This window comes from Arachis ipaensis, chromosome B4 (assembly GCF_059453495.1).
Source record: "Arachis ipaensis isolate K30076 ecotype BB chromosome B4, ASM5945349v1, whole genome shotgun sequence".
Taxonomy (NCBI): domain Eukaryota; kingdom Viridiplantae; phylum Streptophyta; class Magnoliopsida; order Fabales; family Fabaceae; genus Arachis; species Arachis ipaensis.
The window spans coordinates 143,967,978-143,981,946 of NC_142439.1; the positions used below are offsets into that span (position 1 = coordinate 143,967,978).

General features: G+C 36.5%; 1 protein-coding gene across 1 annotated transcript; it reads left to right on the plus strand.

Annotated features, from left to right (window-relative positions):
* Positions 1-11,487: 11,487 nt before the first annotated feature.
* On the plus strand, positions 11,488-13,223 carry LOC107635421 (phenolic glucoside malonyltransferase 1). Its single transcript, XM_016338895.3, has one exon. The coding sequence runs from the start codon at positions 11,625-11,627 to the stop codon at positions 13,083-13,085; it is 1,461 nt and encodes a 486-aa protein (XP_016194381.1). The 5' UTR covers positions 11,488-11,624; the 3' UTR covers positions 13,086-13,223.
* The last annotated feature ends 746 nt before the right edge of the window (positions 13,224-13,969 follow it).

A 13,969-nucleotide genomic window follows, 5' to 3' on the forward strand; every position in this document is an offset into this window, starting at 1 on the left:
TTGTTTTAGATATTGTCATTTAATCTACAATTTTGTTTGTTTTTTTACGTATCTAATCAAATTGTATATATTAGAGTTTTAATAATAGTTTTTGAATCTTATTAACTAAATCAATAATTTTTTATTTACACTCACTAAGAGAGTCATACAAAATATAAAGAATATTCAGATAATTCGTTTCACACATTATATCTCTCAATCTGCAATTCCAAACTAAAACAAGATTCCTAAAAATCATAAAAAACTCACATTGAATAATGAATAAGGGAGGATAACTACCAGAACAACTCACAATCCAATTCTCATTAGAATTTCTAATAAGACAACCAAATTCAATAAAGCTTAAATCCGTAACTAAATTAATATCACAATTAACTTTAAAGTTATTATCTACAAGAGGTTTCCAGGACAAACGGTTCCTGAAGGTACTAAAAGAAGTACACCTATTCATATATAACCCTAGATTTATGACCGTGCTTCTCATGAGAACAACCACCTTGTGATCTTTCCAATGATTTTCAGCATTGAAAATGTAATTGCAACTATACCTCCACAACTATCACACTTCAGCCCCTAAAAGAGCCTATTTACCAGATATGACCTTCCGAAACCAAGCTTCCATAGAAAAGTCTTCAACTGAATCAATAACCCGAGGATCTAGCATCTACCAAATAACTCTAAAATATACACAATCTATAAAGCAATGTTCTACTGTCTCCGGAGTCGCATTGCATCTCTGGCACATAACCGAACTAGCTAGATATCGCCTGAAGCGGAAGACCTCCATCGGGAGAGTGTTATGAACCCCAAATCACACAGTCAATTTGATCTTTTTCGAAAGATTCAAGTGTCAAAGTCAGTTTTAGTTGCTATTTTCATTCCAATTCAATTTATTTTTTAACAATTAACGATAATCCTCTCTTTTTACTATACCCTTTTATCCTTGTAGGCCACCAACTCCACTCCAGTTTCATGTCAGTCAAAGTCGGATAGTGCAAACAGTGAATGAAAATGCTTGACTTCAGGAGGAATTGTTGATGTAAGTCTCTCAACCTCTCAAGATCCATCATGCCAGAAATTTGCCATTACAAATTCATACTTAGATATGTGAACATAAGGAATAAGATCACAAAGCCTTCCAAAAAGAGTCCACTCATCATACTACACAGAATATTGCACATCCCCAATATTTCATCTAAACCCATCCTAATAGCATCAAATACTTTGAGAATGAACTTTCAAATGGCAGAAGCGTTCTAACTGTTGTGTTACCAAGAAAAGTTAAATTCCGAAAATATTTATACGTCATAACCTGAACTCACAATTTGTCTCTATTATTAAAGCAATCCCAAACCAATTTGCCAACAAGCGCCGTGTTAGTTGAGTAGGTATCTCTAACACCTAAACCACCCGTCTTTTTAGGAGTTATAACAACATCTTACTTAACCAACAATAACCCTCTCCCATTAGTTTGGCCTCTCCATAAAAATTATCTCATAAAAAAATCAATCTTTTCACAATCATACTTTGAAAGAAGAGCAAGCTGCATGTTGTAAACCAGAATCAAAGCCATTCCTGATTTAACCAAACAAAGTCTTTCTACCTTATTCAATAAACACTCATTCCAACTAGTAAGCTTTTTTTTGAATTTTTTCAATAACATCATGAGCCGTTCTCTTAGAACACCTTTCATATCCAATATTCACCTTTAAATATCTTCTCAAATCTTGGCAAAAACGAATAGTATAAACTCTCAAAAGCACCTCTTTCCTTCTTTTAGAAATATTCTTTGAGTACTAAGTCTTGGATTTACTAAGATTCACCTTTAATCCTGATATTTTAAAAAATAACTCCATAGTCTGGATAATATTTCCTACCTAAACTTTTGTAACTTTAAAAAAAGCATAAAAACAATATTTTAATGTAATGAAGTAATGTTAAGGTATTTTTTGTTGTTTTTTACTATACTTTTGTTTGGTTTGGAATGATTTAAATTAAATCATTGGCTGTCAGATTGTTTATTGGACTTTTTATACAGTGGAATGAGTAGGTATGAAAATGTCTCTCTTTTTATTTGAAGTATTTTAGAGTTTAATAAAGAGTTAATTTTGTTTAACCAATGACAAACTCTTAAATAGAGTTTTGATCCGCGACGGATTAGTGATTGAACGGTCATATTGAGAGATACCAGAAGTAACAAAAAAGAGTTAATTTTTTTAACCAATATCAATTAATTTTAAAATAATTTTTTATTTTAAATTCTAAAATCTAAATTTTAAATATTAAATTTTAAACCATCTAAAACATAAAAATTACAAGAATAATATTGTAATAAAAAAATAAAAATTAATTAATATTAAATAATTAAAAAGTAATCATTAATATTTTATAGTTATTCAAAATTTTATTTGTGCAAGAATTGTTCAGAATGGCAATCTTAAACAGCAAATCCATCCCTTAGTCTCTGCATGCTTTGGACTCTAACTTAATTCGTAATGGAAACTAGGGGCGTTCAAAATCAATTCGAACCGATCTAAACTGACCAACTAAACTGAAAAAATAAAAAATTGAACAAATCGAAAATAATATGTTTTGCTGTTTTTATTGTGGTTCGGTTCGGTTTCGATTCTGACAATGAAAATCTCAACCGAACCGAACTGGTATATTAAAAACCCTAAAAAAACTAACACCCTCCGTCCTCCCACATCCCCAAACGTGACTATCCTCTCCCGACTTACTCGTGACCTAACCCCACCCCCAAACTAGATCTAGGCCCCTAGCTGCTCTCTTCTCTCAATCTCGAACTCTTGCTCTCTGCACTGGAGTCTCGAGCTCGAAGCCCTTCCTCCCACCACCTGGCAGTGCCGCCAAAGCCTTCTTTCTAGCGAGCACCAACCCAGCAGCACCGAAGCCTTCTTCCCAGTTCCCACCGAGCCACCCAGCACAGCACAGCACAACACAGCACAGCCCAGCAGCACCGAAGCCTTCATCCAAGTCGCGTTTCTAGCCACCCACAACACAGCACAGCACAGCACCAACCACCGAGCCATCCAGCCTCCGATTCAAGTGAGATATGGAGCCCGAGCCTCCGAGTCAGGTATGTAATTAAGTAATTTGACTAATTTATGTTCAATAATCATTGATTCATTGTTGCTGGTTGTTGTTTAACTTGTTATTGTTTTATTTGTTTTTCATTGTTTAGAAAAATTGATTGTTTTATTTGTTTTATTATTTTACTTGTCACTGATTATTGATTTCATTGTTGCTGGTTGTTGTTTTATTGCTGGTTCAGTGATTGTAAGTCCTTTTATCTAGTATAGCACAAGTCAGTTAATATTATGAGATGCTGATTTTAATTTAATATTTCTGTGTTTTGCTACTCCTGCTCCTGCAGTTCATCCTAAAAGTTGGAATCCTATGTGGTCTGTTTCAATGTCAGATTGATTTTAGTTATGATGTTTCGTTATGTGATTTATTTTTTAATCTATTCATTTAACTTTTAGATTGTGGTTATATGCTTTTACACAAGTAACCTATATCTAAGAGTAGTTGTAGATGTTGGTTACTTTTCTGTAGTCTATACAGCTTTTTAATAGTCTATACTAAACTTTTTAATTTACGAATGCAGCATACTCATAGGACTTCTTTCATTCATGATGAGTGCCTTCTTTATATTCTAATTAAATTCTTATTCCTTTCATTTCCTATCTTATTTCTTTGTTTAGAAAATAGTTATCTTGACTCACCAAATCAGAGTTATGGGGTAAAAAATGCAAGTTATTATTCCTTTATAGCTTTAGTAGCTTGCAGTTGGTACCTTGCCATGTATAGAGATTTTCTTGAGTTTTTGGTATCTGATGGACTTCATTCTTTTAGATGGACAACAGCCCAACCATCGGCATTGTAAACACCACCACCGCCGAGAAGCAGCATTTAGCAAAATCTTCCCTTTCTTTCAATTGCAAGAAGTAGGTCTATTGCATCATCTTTTCACAAGTCACCATAGAATTTAGCAAGGTCTCTACAATTTGTCTCCCATTTTCTTTAATTGTTGTATTTGAATTTCTTTTGTTGTTAAATTTCATTGGATCAAGATTTTGTTAAATATTGTGTATTTGTGTTTGTCGATTTTAATGTTATGACTTTGTGAAATAGTATGGTAGTATTTTTTTTGAATTGACTGGAAAAATCGAACAAATCAAACCAAACCAAACTGATTTTAATTAGTTTGGTTTGGTTCGAATGGCTTCGATAAAAAAATTGAACCAAACCAAACTGCAATTTAATTAAACGATTGAATCGGATGACTTTTCTCTCAAAAACCGAACTAAACCGCACCACAAACACCCCTAATGAAACCTCCAACTTGCAAAACCAAAGCTTGACATGCCTTCTTATGAATCGCTACAAATATAGTTTACCTCTCTTGTAAATATATTTTAAAAAACAATTATACGTGACTAATAAAATTTAGAGAAACATAAAAGGGTTGGCAAAATTTATTTATTTATTATGAGTAGTTAATCAATAATATTTAAAATTATAAATTAAAAATATATTATTAAATTATTAGACTAAAAAAATTATATTAATATCTAAAAATATTGACAAAAACAATAAATTTAACTTTTTTTATTTTTATTTTTAGTTAATTTTTATAATATAAAAATAAAATATTAACCAAAATATTATTATATTAATTAATATTAATAAAAAGTATTAGTCTTCTAACATTACTTAATTTTAAATATTCACCATCCAATTAATTATCCTTACCGAGTTATTGTCATCATAATAGTTAGGGCAAAAAACAGAAATAAACCAATGGGGGGAAGAATATACACAAATCAGCCAAACTGAAAATTGCTTCACGAATGAGCCAAAGCACATTAATATATAATTCGAACCAGCATGGTTCGAACTACAATAACACATAATTCGAACCGAATCAGCTCGAATTGCTTAGGAAAAATTCACACTAATTCGAACCAATATGGTTCGAACTAAAAACACACATAATTCGAACTAGGTGAGTTCGAATTATACAAGGAGAAGCTTCCCAAAGTAATTCGAACCAGGTTGGTTCGAATTACACAAAACATATTTCGAACTAGACTGGTTTGAATTAGTGAGCACCAGACCTGTATATATATGGTTGTAAACGTGAGTTGCTCTCATTAGAGGGTGTAAGATGGCTAGTGAGGAGATTTTTGTAGTGTTGGTTCACCACTGAGAATCGATTAAGAGAAAAACTCGTTCCGGTGTTAAGTTCACTGATAAGGATCCTCTCTGTATTATCGTGAGGCCTACGACGAGCTATGATGACCTTGTTAGGTCTGTACTGATGAAACTTGGTCTGGAAGGTGCAAAGCGGGTTAAGAAGTTTTTCTATCGCATTCCAATCACGGTGCTCCAGGAAACCGTGAAGTATGATTGTTTCACGATCGGGAGTGAGGACACTGGAACTGTTGGCAAAGTTGGTTGATGTGGTATCCAGCTCAGGGGGTTCGAACCGGAATACCACCACTTTAGCCACGGCAGCCGGTTCTAGCTCCAGACCTGCCGTTGCTTCTTCGTCCGTCCCTGCGTACGAGCCACCGGTCCAACCTGTCGCCTCCCCTTCTTTCGCTGTTGATCTCAATGGCAGCGTAGGCGACAAGGTCGGAACAGGGAAATTTCTGTCGACCTCTTTACAGTGCGCTGCATCGCTTGGGGTTGGAGACGGATTGTTGGGTGATGCAGAGGATGATGACGTCGAGCCGGATATGATTGATGATGACAGTGGCGATGATATTGAAGCGAATGAGCCTGCCGGGGTGGGAGATGGTTCTAGCTCTAGCACACAGCAGTATCCACCACATTTTTCCTTTTTGGACTTGGATGCCATGAGGCAGGAGGGGGTTTCTGGGCAGCCTGTTGGATTTGGAGCTAGAGATGCGGAAGGGACTACTGGTCTGACAGAGTTCCAGGTTGGTCAGTAATTTCAGGATAAAGATAAGGCCCTGTTAAGTGTGAAGACTTACAGCATCCGCCGAGGAGTACAGTACAAGGTAGTGGAGTCTGACTATTGCCGGTATGTGGGCAAGTGTTCTGAGTTCGGGAATGGGTGCACATGGTTGATTCGGCTGAGTCTCCGGCAGCGCAAGGACATTTGGGAGGTCAAACGGTACAATGGACCTCATACCTGTCTTGCCACCTCCATCTCGAGCGACCATAGGAGTTTGGATTATCATGTGATTTCGGCGTTCATTATGCCAATGGTTAGGGCTGATGCATCTGTCAGCATCAAGGTGCTCCTAAATGCCACGGCCGCACACTTTGGGTTTAGGCCGACGTACAGGAGGGTCTGGTTGGCGAAGCAGAAGGCTATTGCCCTCATCTATGGTGACTGGGATGAGTCGTACAATGAGCTCCCCAGGTGGGTGTTGGGAGTCCAGTTGACGATGCCTTGTACTGTTGTAGTCCTAAGGACAAGCCCTGTTCGAGTTGGTGGACAACTCAACGAGTCTCAAGCTTATTTTCACAGATTGTTCTGGATGTTTTCACCGTGCATCGAGGCATTCCGTCATTGCAAGCCGCTGGTTAGTATTGACGGCACCCATCTGTATGGCAAGTACGGGGGAACGTTGCTTATCGCGATTGCACAGGACGGGAACTCCAACATACTACCTGTTGCATTCGCACTAGTTGAGGGTGAGAATGCTGAGTCTTGGTCATTCTTTCTCTCCCACCTGCGTCAGCACGTGACACCGTAGTCGGGTCTGCTGGTTATATCGGACAGGCATAACGGCATCAAGGCCGCGCTTGAGGCTCCCGACGGAGGTTGGTTACCTCCATCTGCATACCGTGCATTCTTCATTCGACATGTAGCGGCTAATTTTGCCCTTACCTTCAAGGGCAAAGATGCACGGAGGCTTCTTGTCAACGCGGCGTACGCCAAGACCGAGGTTGAGTTTGATTACTGGTTTGATATTCTGCAGTCTGAAGACCCGACGATGTGTGAGTGGGCGAACCGGATTGAGTATTCCTTGTGGACTCAGCATTGTGATGAGGGGCGGAGATTCGGGCACATGACGACGAATATCTCCGAGTGTGTGAACTCAATCCTGAAGGGTGTCAGAAACCTCCCTGTGTACTCGCTGGTGAAGGCAACATATGGAAGGCTCGCGGAACTCTTTGTGATGGTCTAGGGTCGGCAACAACATCAAACCTGAGCACGTGGTCCGCACGGGACTCCCAATGGAGATGCCATGACTGCAAAGCGTACGGGAACCATCGATCACCGCCTCTGCCGTCTTCGACATCAGAAAGTCGATGTTCAGGGCGGGATGCAGACAGGGCTGGACCCCGCCGAACTGCGGTAGAACCTTATCTATCTGATGCCACTTTATGACGGCAAAGTATATCAGTGACGTCACAGACCGCCACAACGCCGTATGCCGAGGCTCCAAAGCCTCTGGATGCACAACCTGAAGTACCTCGGGGCTGCTATATGGCATCCAGATAAACTGCACAGAGAACTCAACATTGTCAGGCCAACTCATGCACCCAATTCATAAAGTTTGGTTAACTAAATAAACTTAGGCAGTAGCGTACTCACCTCCCTGTCCTGTAACATATCTATCCTCAGCCTCCACATCTGCACTCTAGGACCCTTCTCGCTACCGGAAGGGTTGTAACCTGGCCACCTGCATCTCACTTGTGTCTTATGGCTAATTAAATGTGTGAGAGATTTGTAATACATTATTAATGAACATGGAATTAGCTATGTTAAATTGAAATAGAGAAGCCTGAATAAAGTACCTCGAGGCCAACGGCCAGCTGAACGTGTCATACCTTGCAGGCCTAAACCTAGGAAAGCGCCAGAAGATCCAGGACTGAAGTAGCTGTAGTGGGCCCGCTAACTTGACCACATGTCTGTTCGCCACTCGGTACATGCACCGGTACAACCATGCCAGTGCTGCAGACCCCCCAGCTATAGGTACCCATCTCCTCAAGCCTAGCTACGTAGGGAAGCCATCTGATGTGAATGTGGTTGCCGGACTTGTCGGCAAACAGCTGCGTGCCCAACAACATCATGATGTAGGCACGAGCAAATCGCCGCACAGTCTCCTCATCGGCTCCCTCAGGGCACTCTCCAAAAGTCTCCTGGAACCAGCTGCAGTTTACTGCGTACTTCTGAACTTGGCTCGGAGGAGGAATCACTCCAAGCAACTTCTGGAACCACACCCAAGCTGGACGGCCACCCTGGATGTATATCTGGAAATCTGAAAGGCAGCCGCTGACATAACGCCCGTCCACTGGCAACCCCAACTGGTACGCCACGTCCTGAAGTATGATCGTGCACTCTCTGAACGGTATATAGAAGGTGTGCGTCTCTGAACGCCAGCGCTCGACGAAGGCACTGACAAGGGCCTCATCTAACCAGAACCATCTATCGTTCAGTCTCGCAAGATGGTATAATCTGGCCATCTGCAAGTACGGAACGTATCTCTCATCGAGTTGCATGCCCAGCTGCCGCCGCATGCTCCTGATGCATCGCTGTGGCTGCGCATTACATGCAACGCATTATTAGAACCAACTTAATAACCAATGACAAAAATAACCAACACCATAAACCACTAAAGGAAACCGCTAACAGAATCTACATGCAAAACCAATATATCAAACCACTTGGAAAACCACATGCTCAAACCGCTAACATAAACCACAAAGAAATCCACTTATGTCAAACACATGCAAAACCACTATCATGAATCGCTTACAAAAGCACATGGTCAACCACTTCCAATACCACCAAAATAAACCGCCAAAGTAAATCATCAACAAAACCGCATACAAAAGTACTAACAAAACCAATACTAAAAACACCTAACCTAAACCGCCAACAAAAGCACATGAATAAACCACTATTATAAACCGCATAAAAATCCATTAACGAAAACCACATGCAAAACAACTATCATAAACCACACAACTAAACCACTAACATAAAACAACTAACAAAAACCACTAACATAAAACAGCTAACATAAAACAACTAACATAAACCACTAACATAAAACAACTAACATAAACCACCAACTAAACCACCAACTAACCCGCATGCAAAACCTCTCAACTAAACCACTTGCAATACCACTACGATTAACCGCTAACATAAACCGCCACTAAAACCGCATGCAAAACCACTAACTCAGATATACCGCTAGCACGAAGTTTTTTATGTACTAACCTCGTCGTTGATGACCCCGGCTATATGAGCAACTCCATCCAACCGATATAACCTTGCCGGATCGTCCCCCATCGGCTGAGTATTCCGTTCAAGTCTTTGTCGGATCGAACCCGGGTCGTTTTCTCTTGGATTTGGTGGGGTATGAGGATGGAAAAGTGATTCGAGTGGGGCTGATTCGAACTCCTTTTATAGCTGCAAAACGTGTAATTCGAACCAGCCCGGTTCAAATTACTACTCGAGGAAAACTTTTACTAATTCGAACCAAGTAGGTTCGAATTGCTTTGTGAAGCGTGCAAGTACGTAATTCGAACAAGCCTAGTTCGAATTACTCTCAAATCTAGTTCGAACCATGTTGGTTCGAATTACATTCATCAAGTGTTACATCCTAATTCAAACTACTCTGGTTCGAATTATGTGTTATTGTAATTCGAACCATGCTGGTTCGAATTATATAGTAATGTGCTTTAGCTCATTCGTGAAACAATTTCAATTTTGACTGATTTGTGTAAATTCTTTCCTCCTTGGTTTAATTTCATTTTTTGCCCTAATAGTTAATTAGACTAATCAGTAATATCCATGTTATTATCACCTTTTCTTTAGTCAAAGTTAAAAAAAAAAAAAAAATCTTGTTTGACAAGTGCATACGTTGTGTCTTGTCCGGCAAACTTTCCACCATGACCACTAAATCAGCCATATCTAAAGTTAAAATTAAAAAAGAATAAAAATAAAATTTAATATTTAAAGCAGATAAAAAAAGTTTTTGACATTTGTATATTGAGATTAATAGATTTGTTCACATTGTTAGATTCAAATCATGGCCGGAAAAACTTTCTATATTCTCTATTTAAAAATATAAAAAATTTATTTATAATTAAATTTGATAAAAAAAAAAGACTTAATTATTTTTACAATAAAAAATTGGGAACTTGCTATTAACAGACACCCGTGATATAGGGAAATCCTGAATTAGAATGATTGCTTGCATCAGAGTGATAGAAGTTAGACAACTAACTTAGATTTATTAGTCTTTTTCAAACCTTATTTGAGACGAAGTGTTTTGATATTTTCTAATTATTTATTACATGAATATGACAACCAAAAAGCAAAAATGCCATTCTCCGGCAAAGTGGAAAACATATCTAGAACTATAGAAGCCGTGTCAACCATGTATTTGACAACGAATATAAAAATATATATTAAAATTAACTGTTAAAATTAATTATTAATATAAAATATATATTAAAATATAATAATATATTAAATTAAATAAATTTAATTATATATATTTATATATAAATATATTAATATTTAATTTTAATGATTAATTTTAATATGCCTATAATATTTTTGCAAATGTAGACCCCTCGTTTTCTTTGAATAATTCGTCATCTGTGATGTAAACTAGGCAAGGCCAAGACAACAACAAAAACGCATTTCGCTACCATGCATACTTCTCTACTCTTAAGTTTTAAAAATTAAAATTATAATATCAAAGCTCAATTCCACTTAAATTTCTAAAATACATGAAAAGTATCGACTACCTGTCTACGAAAAATTAACAATTAAAATAATTATTTATATAAATAATATATATTTATGTTGATATATACTATGACTAATCTTTTATGTATATATTAACTCTAATTTGTATGTAGCTTATTTAGACTTATGAAAAGTTAGCTCATTTATCTAATTTTTTTATGTATATATTAGCTCTAATTTGCATGTAGTTTATTTAGACTTATGAGAAGTTAGTTCATTTATCTAATTTTTGGCACATATAAATAAAAGTTAAATTAAATTAATGTAGATGATATTATGCAAGTACTTAATAACAAAAATTTTATTTATATATTAAAATTAACTATTAAAATTAATTATTAATATATTTATATATAATTTTAATTTATTTTTAATATATATATATATATATATTTTAATAAATATTTTATACTAATAGAATTGATTGAATGATTTTAATATATAGCTACTTAATAATTGTGATGTGACCATAATTTATAGAGAAAATCTAGGAATTCAATAAAATTTATCCAGCATTTAATCAATAAAAGAAAAAGTCTAAGAAGTCAGTATTTTTATTAAAATTTAGTTGATACTTAATCAGTAAAAGAAAAATGAATAATCTCACCGAATTAGATGAAATCTCATATCCTTAAAAATACTAATAATAACTAATTAATGACTACAAATCACAAAACTGATTAGGACTAGCATTCCTCGTATTTCATATAATAATGAGCTTTCTCATCACATTCCAATCACATTATTCTACAAAAAGGGATCCATTATAACCGCCATTGCAGGCCGCCCAACCATACCATACATTTTTCCTCTGTTTCTCAAATTTCCACCATCATCATCATCATCCATGGCTTCTTCTAACAACAACATCTCCATCAAAATCCTTGACAAATACACAGTTTCTCCACCACCAACGCCATCAACCGGTGTTACTGTTTCTCTACCTCTCACTTTCTTTGACTTGTTCTGGGTTCGCTTCCACCCCGTTGAGCGTGTCTTCTTCTACAAACTTCACTCTCCTCCATCTTTCTTCATCGAACATGTGCTTCCCAAGCTCAAAACCTCGCTCTCTCTTACCCTCCAACACTTCCTCCCTCTTGCTGGAAACCTACTTTGGCCTTCTCATTCAGATAAACCAATTCTTCAATACAATCTTGGTGATGGTGTTTCACTTCTCATAGCAGAATCCGATGCAGATTTCAACCATCTTTTGGGCTATAACTCACCGCGTGAAGCTTCTGAAACTCGATGCTTTGTACCAGAACTGGAAACACTGGAATCTCGTGCTGCTCTTATGTCTCTTCAGATTACTCTCTTCCCGAACAGTGGATTCAGCATCGGAATCAGCACCCACCATGCTGCTCTCGATGGGAAATCTTCCACCATGTTCATCAAAGCATGGGCTTCCATATGTCAAAGCCTTGAAGAAGAACAGAAAGAATCACCCACTTTGGTTCGCGAATTCGAGCCTTTCTTTGATAGAGAAGTTATCAAAGATCCAAAGGATGTTGGACTCTTGTTATTGAACCATTGGTCGGATGTCATGTCCAAAATGTTCCCTGATGAGAACAACATCAAGAAAAGCTTGAAGATTCTACCGTTCGAACCCAAGGTGAAGGACTCGGTTCGTGCAACGTTCAAGCTCACGCGTTCAGATTTGGAGAAGGTGAAGAAAAAGGTGTTGTCCAATTGGAACAGCAACGTTAATAACGGTAATGATGAAGAATCTACAAACACACCACCTAGTACTCTTTCTACTTTTGTTCTAACATGCAGCTATGTCTTGGTTTGTATCGCTAAGGCGATTAATGGAGTTTTTAAGGAGAGACAAAAATTCGGGTTCGCTTTCACTGGTGATTGTAGGAAGAGGTTAGAGCCTCCAATACCTGAAAATTATTGTGGTAACTGTGTGTGGGGTAATTTTGTGGATGCAAAACCAGAGGACTATGTTAAAGAAAATGGAGTGGTTCTTGTCGCTAAGGGAATTTACAAGACGACAAAAATGTTGGGTATTGAAGGTTTTCGTGGTGTAGAAGCATCAGCGTTTGATAAGTACATGAATATGGCTAAAGAAGGAGTTGAAATAATTGGTATTGCTGGTTCCAATAGGTTTGGTGTTTATGGTATTGATTTTGGTTGGGGAAAACCTGAAAAAGTTGAGATAGCTTCGATTGATAGAGGTCTAACGATGGGTTTGGCTGAGAATAGTGATGGCAATGAAGGTGGGGTCGAGGTTGGTCTTGTTCTTAACAAGCAGGTGATGGATCTGTTTCGGACTTTGTTTCGTGAAGGACTTGAAGATGATTAATTGTTTGATTAGTGATTGTTATCGGACTTAGTTAATCAACTAAATTAGGTCCTGATGATAATGAGTTTGAGCCAGCAGTATTTTATTGTTGTTCTTTTTTTAAAAGAATAAGAAATGAGTAAAAGATTTCTCTTGGAATTTCCAATGTTTTTTATTCAGTTCATGCTTTCATGCCTGAGACGACAACGCATCAACCTATCATATACAATGTATGTGTGACTTTCTAAGATTTGTTTGACTTGTTTGTAACCATTATCATAAGCAGCACATTGCACAGTACGGATTGAATGATATGATCCGCGTGGAGATTTTCTATATAGATTTTACCCCAATAAATTAAAATTATTTAATTTGATTTATATGAATACTATATAGCATTATTTTATATGTTATATATTCAAAAAAAAAATATATATATATATATATATATTATTAAAAATATTATTTATACGTTAAAATTAATCTATATATATTTATGTACAACATATGTATAATTTTATTTATTTTTAATATATATCTTATATTACAATGTGTATTTTAGTATCTAATTTTAGTATATATTTATCATGGTTAATATTTTATAATAATAATTTATGAATTTGATTTTGATGCACTATTAGTCTAAAATAATTTTACATCTGTATTTAATTACATAATGGCACATCAGTAAAAATAACCACTTTTTACATTGATCGTATAAATGATCATAAAAAATAGATGTGATTATACAATTGTGTAAAATATTTTACAATATTAATACATCAAAATTAAATTTATAGTTAATTAATATCTATTTTTAATAAATAATAGGGCAATTCACATAAATAAATTGTTTCACTTTTAAAATTACGCAAATGCATTGTTTTCAAAACGAAGACGCAAAT

Coding starts and splice junctions, on each gene's coding strand:
- LOC107635421 (XM_016338895.3), top strand. CDS start 11,625: ATGGCTTCTTCTAACAACAACATCTCCATCAAAATCCTTGACAAATAC.